A 9,022-nucleotide genomic window follows, 5' to 3' on the forward strand; every position below is an offset into this window, starting at 1 on the left:
ATCGACGTCGATGTTGGCGACGCCGGTCAGATCTGACGTAGTGGTGCGCGATGTCGGGGAACTCCGACGAGGGGCTGCGGGATCTCGGCGACGCTCGTCGACGACGAGGGGCGGACTGTGACGGAGCACAATACGATAGCGACGGGTCTTGGAGTTCGCCGGCGAAGGACGGCGTACGGAGGAGGAAGAGGACTTGCTGGAGGTGGTTCAAGGGGCTGACGGGGCAGGGGGAGCGGCTCAGGTGGCTGTCGGGGCGGCGAACAGGAGCTGGACGGCGGCCAGAGGCGAGCTCCGGCTGGGTGGCGGGGAGCTGGGGCTGCGGATCTGGAGTAGGAGCAGCGGGCGGAGGAGGAGCGGGAGCGAGGTCGGAGGGGCTCAGCGGCGTTCGTCGGAGCAGCGGAGCGGGGGTTCGTCGGCGTCGGGGAGGTTCTGGCGACGAGCGGCGGCGTTCAGGCAGCGAAGGCGGGGTCGGAGGAGCTCGAGCTCGAGCTCGATAAAGAGAGAAAGAAAAAGAAGAGAGAGAAAGTGCAAGAAGAGAGAGAGTGTACGAGTGAGAGAGAGAGGCTGGGTTTAGGGGGTTTAAATAGATAAAAATAATAATAAAAAATTGAAAAAGATAAAATAAAATAATGAATACGGTGCGCGTGCAGCCGTCATTTTTGAAAAAAATGCGGAGGGAGAGAACGGCGTTGTTGGGTAGCTGCATAGCGGATTTACGCCGGGAAGAAAAGCCCGGGTATTTTCAAATGGGTCAGTTATTTAAACGCGAAAATAATTAAAAATAATAATTTTCGGCTACTTAAAAATTAACTAATTACATAATAATTATCTACAAATAAAAAACGATAATCTGAGCTAATACAACAGTTGATATGAAACGTGTCGAAAATACTACCCGTTATTGTACAATTAAACGAAAATTTTATAATAAAATATATTTATTTATATTTAAATCAATAATTATGGGATAATTATATCTACACGTAAAACGTACCAGTTGTACTAATACGACCAATATACGCGAATAGTACAAGAATTATACAATTAATACGTAGTAATAATACAACGTATTATACAAAAATATACGTAATAATAAATATAATACCACGTATTATTCAAAATGATACGTAATAGCTTATCCGTAACACAACGGATAGATCCAAAATTTATTGCACTAAATAATTTATAAATATAAAAACCATTTAAATAAATATAAAATTTAGACTTTAAATCATTAGAAATTCTAGAAAATCGAAAAAATACAAAATACTCTTTTAAAAAATCATGAATTAAATATTTTAAAATACCGAAAATTTATTTTAACTAGTATCAAAATTTTACGGTCATTACACTCGCCTCATACTTCTATCGATGTACAAGTGTATTACAAGTGATACTCACAATAAAGATTAAATACAATAGTTTGTTCTTAACAACAAATAAGAACGCAAATGAAGCTCACACTCACTAAATCACACCCCACAACTCACACTATATAGTATGAAAATATTAAGCTCAATATTATGTGTGTGATAACAGTGAATGAAAAATATGTAACTCAATAAATATAGCTAAGATATAAAAAAGAATTTATAAGCTATATGAAAAGATGAGTTAGGAAAACTTCTCAATAAACAAGAAGAACAGTAGAGGATGATGAGGATAGAATCCTCAGTTGAAATGAAAGGCATCTTCTTGTTGTAGCAGACTTCTTTTAAAACAGATGATTAGAAACAGCTTAAACAGCTCTTTTAAACACACTTAAGATTTTGTTAAAGCAAAACTTGGTTTTTTTTAAGAGAGCAGCAATGGGGTATTTATACCCACTCAAAATATCAGCCAAATCCAACTTGAAAAGACCAAAATAGCCTCAGACAGCTGTTGCAAAAAATAGCCGTTAAAAGGTAATGATGAGATCGGGGATACAAGTAGTGTCGTATTTTCTCGATACAAGTACAACCCCCACTCCCACTATGATTCTTTCGTCAAGTCGTGCTCTTGATGCACCATCAAAGAACAATTTCCATACTTGCTTGGCTTCTACTTATTTGGTCATGCAAGCTTCTATTGTCTCATCTACGAGATCTTTATTTAACTTGCAAGACGACAGTTCAATGAAGATGGTCTCGTCATGATCATCCTCCAAGTAGTGTCGTATTTTGTGGATGGCGAATACCAAGGCTAAACATTCTTTCTCTTAGCTTTCCCTGACACACGTGTCCACTGTTGATCGTCAAGTAGATCGGGATGGACCCACATTATCTCTGCTTTTGGAGCAGCAAGGGGTACTAACCATTTATCTTTATAATCATACAGATCAGTGTTTATCAGGTGTAGCTTTCCTTTAGGGATCGGGATCATGCCGATTAGAGCTTGAACAGGTGGAGAACTCCCGAGTTGAATTGACACCATGTTGGTGGTTGCTGTTTTCTGTTCTGGCTTCAGCTCAAGTACTTATGCATCAACCAGAGCATGTAGGATATCCTTGAAGATGTAGCACCTCTTTGTCGAATGTCTTAACATCCTATGGTAAAGGCAGTAGTTTGGATCATCTACCTTCCCTACTTCTTCAGGCTTTTTTACTTTAGGAAGTTTTAGCTTGCCACTCTTCTGAAGTAGCTTGAATAGAGAGACCACATGCTCCTCTATGAAGGAGTATTGCTTAGGTACTCTTAGCTGACCTGACGCTTTACCCTTGGCAGGTGATGGTCGAGTATTAGCTTCTGTAGTCATAATATCTTTCCCTTTTGACCAGGAGGATTGGGCTTGGCCCCACTTCTGGATACATCCCACAGGCAGTTTCATGAACAATTTAAAGGCAACCCCTTAAGGGTGCTAATGAACAAATGAGTCAATATTGTATCGTTTGATATCACATTTCCAATCTGCGACTTGAAATAATAGATATGTTGGTTCGGTGATCCTGTGCTGTCAAAAGCTTGTAGAGTCGGAACTTTGAATTTTGGAGAATAAGAGGTTGTATCCCCATTCAGGTGGATAGGGCCTAACAACTCCCTCATTTTGGAGCTCGCTTCTATTGGCAATAACATTAAGGTGGGCTTCCAGTTCTTTTATTTTCGCAGACTAGAGATTCTGCTCATTTTTTGTCTCTCTTCCTTCTTCAGAGAAAAGTTACAGGTTGTGGGCTTCTTGATCAGAAGTCACTCTCAATCACTTTTTCCTTCCCTTTGATGTAAATGGTAGGGATGAAGATGATCCTCCTCTTCGGGAAGATTCATGTCATGGCAGTGAACCTGTCTTCTGGGATTTGGCCATGTTTGTGACAATTTGAGTCATCAGGATCCGGAGTTCATTGATAGTCTCCTGCTGAGACTTGATCATAGTTTGCTGCTCATCAAGTCTTTTCATAAGATCATCAGGGTTTCCTGCCATATAACCGAAGCTCTCGTGTTCTACGAAAGAGCTAGAGGATTGAGATTCTGTGATGGCTGAGTGTTCATCATCAGACTCAATTCATTTATCCAACTTCCGGTAGTTGACAGGAGGTATGACTCCCTTTTTAGTCCGAGTGTGTTGATAGATTCCATCAGACTCACTCAACCCTTTCAAGCTAGGGGATCGATCAATCTCTGACCTATCGGAGCTAGGGTTTGATGATCTCCCTATACTCACCATGTTAGAAGTGACTCCAAAGTACTCTTCTTCCGAAGTCGTCTTCTTATGGGAACGTCGTCGCTTGTACAGGATTGCCAAGGCGACGTTCGTCAGTCGGCTGAATACTAATGGCCTAGTTACAGGTGCACAACATCAGCATTCTAAAAGGTCTGCAGAGATAAGTCACTCGTATTGGCAGACATGAGTGACTTGTTGGACAGCTCCGTCTCTTGATAGGAACTCTCTCAAATCTATTGCAGAGACTTGAGATGAGTTACTCACAATTCGTGAGGTTTTTCTTTGAACCCCCGGTCTTTGGCTGAACGAGACTGGTTCTTGATGGATATAGATTTGAAGTCCACGTCGGTCATCCTGAAAGCGACTTGACACATCGCGTTTAGTATTAATAACGCAAGAGCCGCTTTTTAACACTGAAACGTGAGGGTCGCGTTTAGGTAACTGAACGCGAGGGTCGCGTTTGAGAGCGGGGATGCGAGGGTTGCGTACAATGTCCCTTTGAACGCGAGGTTCGTGTTTTGATTGAGCAACGTAAAGCTGAGACTCGCGTTCAACACGGACTTGAGGTCCGCATTTTAGCTGTGGAACGCGACTTTGAGGGTCGCGTTCAGTCAACCTTTTCGTGAGGTTCGCGTTTGGGCACGTAAATGCAAGGCTCGTGTTCTAGAGTAGAAACGCGAAGCTCAGGGTCACGTTGAGGCTCACAAACACAAAGTTCTCGTTGGTTGGTTGATCGGCTTTTTCTAAGCTGTGCTCGTTGTAGGGATCTTCTCCTTCGGCGAGCAGCGTTCTTCTTCGTCTGAGGTGAGGCTTTTGCAATGATGTCGTTATCTGTATTGATCAGGTTAGTCGCAACAACGGGTCTCTTGTGATCTGATACCTTTTTCTGAGGTACGGGTGGAAGGTCCTCAACTCGCTTGGCGAGTTCGGCTGAATTAAAGTATTCTCTTTCAGAGGGGGTACTGTATGAACAGTATGACCCTAAGGAAAGACACTCCTTTGGTGAGTCGACAGGAGGAATCTTAGTCTCCTTGGAGACTTTGTGAATCTTACGCATAATCTTGGGGCTAAGGGATCCGGTTGAAAGGAGTTCCTCGTACTTACTTTGGTCGAACTTCACAATAAGAGTTTTTAACAGTCATTCTGACGAGCTTGGTGTCAGATTGCGCCATCACTTCTTCATCGGTAAAAAATTTAGTCTCCAGCAGAGTCGTCATCTTTTGTTTACGAGAAAAATTACAAGAAAATTGAGAAATCAATTAGTATTATCTCCCTAACTGACTTATGAAAAGAATGAATACAATCTCTCAAAGTAATCTCTCTCTAACTGACTTAGAAAAAAATTACAATTTCCTTATCGGTTTCCTGATTTACAAAAGAGAGAAGAATCGACGAGGATCCTTCCCTTTATTTAATACTAGGTTCTTCTTAGTTCTTAGTGGTGATGAGAGTTTGATTCTTATATCCCGTTGACGATCCGAACGCCTCGTTTCGTGGAACTTTGTCTACTCTTCTTGACTTAACGTCGGGAAGAACTTGTCAGGCAAGTTTAGAACTCTAAACGAATTTGAGAACTCTGTAAAAGAGTTAATTTCAGAAAGGAAATTTAATCATTTTTTAACCGAAATAAGCTAAACAACCGATCTTAAAGATCTTCAACCAAAGATGGTTTAAAAAGCCAAGCTAAATGATCTCAAAAGCTCCAACAAAAGCTAACCCAAATGATCCAAAAAAGGATCTGTATTCAGCTGAATTCTCAGTTATATATAAAGATCTAGGGGTGTAACTGACCACATAAATCTCTCCATAATGGGGGCTTAATGGCCCCATTATGTGGAAAACTGTTCAAATTATAATTGAAACGATCAAACGCGATATTCGCGTTCGGGAGCAAGTCTCGCGTTCAGCTTTGTGAAACGCGGAGGTGATCCTCACGTTTTGGAGTTAAAACACAAGAATGACCATCGCGTTTTGGAATTGGAACGCGAGGGTGACCCTCACATTTTGGAGTTAAATGCGGGGATAACCTTCGTGTTTTGGAATTGGAATGCGGGGGTGACCCTCGCATTTTGGAATTGGAACGCGGGGGTGGACCCTCGCGTTTTGGAGTTAGAACACGGGGGTGGACCCCTCGCGTTTTTCTTTAAAGATATCGTTAATTGTAATCTTTTTTTAAGTTCTGTAAAGATCGTCATTTTGTAATCTTTGTATTTGGTTTTTTAAAGTATGAGAGTCGTCAAATTGTAACTCTCGTCTGTTGTCGTGAAAGCCGTCAAATTGTAACTTTCATCGCCAACACTTTGTGAGAATTAGCTATCTGCAGTAATTTTTTGACAACCTAAAAAAAATCTTAAAGTTAAAGAGAGTTTTCTAATAACCCTTAGACCTAAGAGAGGTTTCCTGATATTTTTGAAAGTTAAGAAGGGTTTTCTGATAATTGTCCAAATTTAAGGAGGGTTTTATGATATTTAGCCTTAAAAAATATTTTTGTTTCTCTACAAAACATATTTCTAATACTTTCTTAAATTCTAACGTGGCATTCCTCCTTAAAAAAAAATTCCTCCCCTCTAAACCCAGAAGCAGTGGAAAGACATGCATGAATCTATGAAAAATTTAAATGTCTTTTTCACCGTTCGCTTATAATTCTGAAATCTAAACAAAAAAATTTATTTTTTTCCTCCCCTTTGAAATCGAATGAACATGGTGACTGAAAGCAGCTGAGAAAAAAATTTTAACAGATTGAAGCATAGAAAAAGACAGGTGGCACTAGCATCATGAATATAGATTCCATGCATAAGCGTCTAAATTTCTCCTTAATTTCCTTTCTCTGGTCTCGCAACTGTTTACCAACATATTTCACATGGGCAAGTGATTTTGTCCTGAACAAATATATGGGCTCTATTAACTCCGACATGTGTTTACATTCTCAAGCTGCCACCTAATTTGCATATTCTTCTTCCATTGTGGTACCCACTCTAGGCTCAGACATTTAATTTGAAAAAATTATGGTCTTAATTTAATGTTTATGATTTAGTTTGAGGAAATGGGAGCCACATACGCTGCTTGGTTACCTCGTGAAAGTAGGATGCGATTGGCAAAAACCGTCAAATTTGGGTCAAGACTAATTCTGACCCAGTTTTAAGATACACTAATTCTGTTTTGAATCAAAAGTGACGAGATTAAAAAGACTAGTTTTAAGCTTTTTTTATTTTTTACCTTAAAAAAACTGGGCCAAAACTAGCACAGCTTTTGCAAACAAAAAAAAATGCAAAACTGGATCAGGTTCAGTCATGACCCATTTTTAAAGATTTGCCAACATTAATCCTAAGAATGTATTTGACAACTACAAAACCAAAGTAGGCTAATCTGGTTTCCCTTTAATTAGGCCAGAGTTTGTCCAAGTAAGGATTTGTCCGAAAAAGAACTAGCTTAAACACTAGATTTTTGAACTATAGTTTAACTTTGGTTCAATTATTGTCAAACTGAAAACTAACTTTTGGGTCAAAATTATATCTACTAAAACTAGTTTTGTGACTAGTTTTGTGCACCCTAAACTTCACTTCCCGTTCGATGCAAAGAAACTTTAGACATCAAATTAATTCTAATTTCTAAAATTGATCGTTGGAATAAACACTACAACAATGATACTTAGATATGCACCCGAAAGTACATATATTGGTAAAATAGAGCTAGCGTATATTCCAACTCTAAACAATCAAAATACATTTTGTCTTTCAAAGAGTAGGATCAATTGCAGCTCAAACCCATAATATAATATCGGAGGGCTCTATGTAACTACAGTGTTAGATTTTCCCACAAATTATTCATCTCAAATCGCAGTGCAGTCACGCGAACACCCATCTTTCATCATCACATGATCGCATCATTGATCCCACATAATTAAACTATCAATAAAATCACTATAGTACGATTAACCCACAAATTATATGCCACTCAATTATACCCTAATCTCCTAACAGTCATAACGGTACTAAGAACATAGAGAACAAAAGCAAACAGCATATATTCTCATATAAAAAGCCCCCACAAATAAACAAAAGAAAAGGAACCTGTACCATAATAACCCCAAATCTACATGAAACTACTACACTATACCTGATCATTATTACTCCCTAATCGCCAAATAACCTCCAACACCCTCCCCTCCTCCAGTCGGCCGCCGGGAAAATCAAACGGCAGCGGCGCGGACTCCGGTGTCGATGTTGACGAGCCTCTCGTTGCCGTGAACCCGTAAGCTCTCAGCACTTGATTGTCGGCAAAATTGAGGGCTTTCTGCATCCCCTCGAAGCAATTCTCCCCTGAGTAGAGCTTGTTGTGATCGCCACTGCAAGGCTGGCACCCCGTGAAATGAGTTATGAACGGCCTCCTCCACCCGTTAACCCCGCTCTTTAACCCTTCCCCTTCCAGAAACTCCTCTCTCAACCTCCCATAAGCCACTGAAACCTTCTCCGCTCTCCTCCTCCTCAGCCCCTTCACCTTCCTCTCAATCTCCAAGTACTTCTCCTCGATCTTCTCCAGCTTGTTCACGATCTCAACCCAATACCCCTCGAAGTAGAAGGAGCTCTCTAGGTAGATTTTGTCCCCCCATCTCTCCTTCTCCTTCAACAGCAGATACGCAATGCCGGTCTGGTCATCGCTCTCCGCGTACAGCTTGTCCTTGAAAACCGACCTCTGCACCGATCCCCACCGCTCATACTCCGGCGACTGCGGCCCCATCCTCGACCACCGATCGATGAAGTCGAGGGACCACTGGCAGTTCCGCATCAGGAACACACCAGCGTTCAGACTAGTCCAGCTCCTCGCCTCGTAAACCAAACGCGGCCACGTGTGAGACCGAGGATTAACGGCTCGTATTAAACTCTTTTTTTCCAGCGGGACGCTCGCAACTCCAATGTCGGTGATGCAGGCTCGGATCGCACCCAGCCAGAGCCACTCGCTTCCGGCGTGCGCGCCAGCCATGGACGGCGCCCCGCGACGACCGACTCTTGCCCCAAAAGCGAACATTTGCAGGCGGAGCAGCGCACCCGGAATAACCACGTTGTAGCAAGATGGTCGACGTCGTAAGCGACACTAGGGCTCAGCTTTTATTCTTGGTAGAAGGCGGACGAGGAGCTTGACGGCGCCCCTATCGGTTCCGGCCACCTGCCGGGTTGACCCGAGGGAGCATGAGCGATCTATTGGCCCGGCGTCAAGAAGGAAGGGCTTTCTGACATTGCGACCAGGGACTGGGCGCTTTCTGGTCCCAATCGGATGAGGGCGTCAAACGTGACGGTGAAGGAGAGGAATGCGCGTCGATTCCGTACAAACGGGAGCGGTGAGGTTCGAGTGGAGGTGGGTGGTAGGCGGCTGTCGGGGGGGTGGGTTCGTG

The 9,022-nt window shown here is 42.3% G+C and overlaps 1 protein-coding gene across 1 annotated transcript; it reads right to left on the reverse strand.

The window, feature by feature from the left end:
• LOC109821015 (probable glycosyltransferase 7) lies at positions 7,534-8,613 on the reverse strand. Its single transcript, XM_020387209.1, has one exon. The coding sequence runs from the start codon at positions 8,611-8,613 to the stop codon at positions 7,744-7,746; it is 870 nt and encodes a 289-aa protein (XP_020242798.1). The 3' UTR covers positions 7,534-7,743.

This window comes from Asparagus officinalis, chromosome 8 (assembly GCF_001876935.1).
Source record: "Asparagus officinalis chromosome 8, Aspof.V1, whole genome shotgun sequence".
NCBI classification, from domain to species: Eukaryota; Viridiplantae; Streptophyta; class Magnoliopsida; order Asparagales; family Asparagaceae; genus Asparagus; species Asparagus officinalis.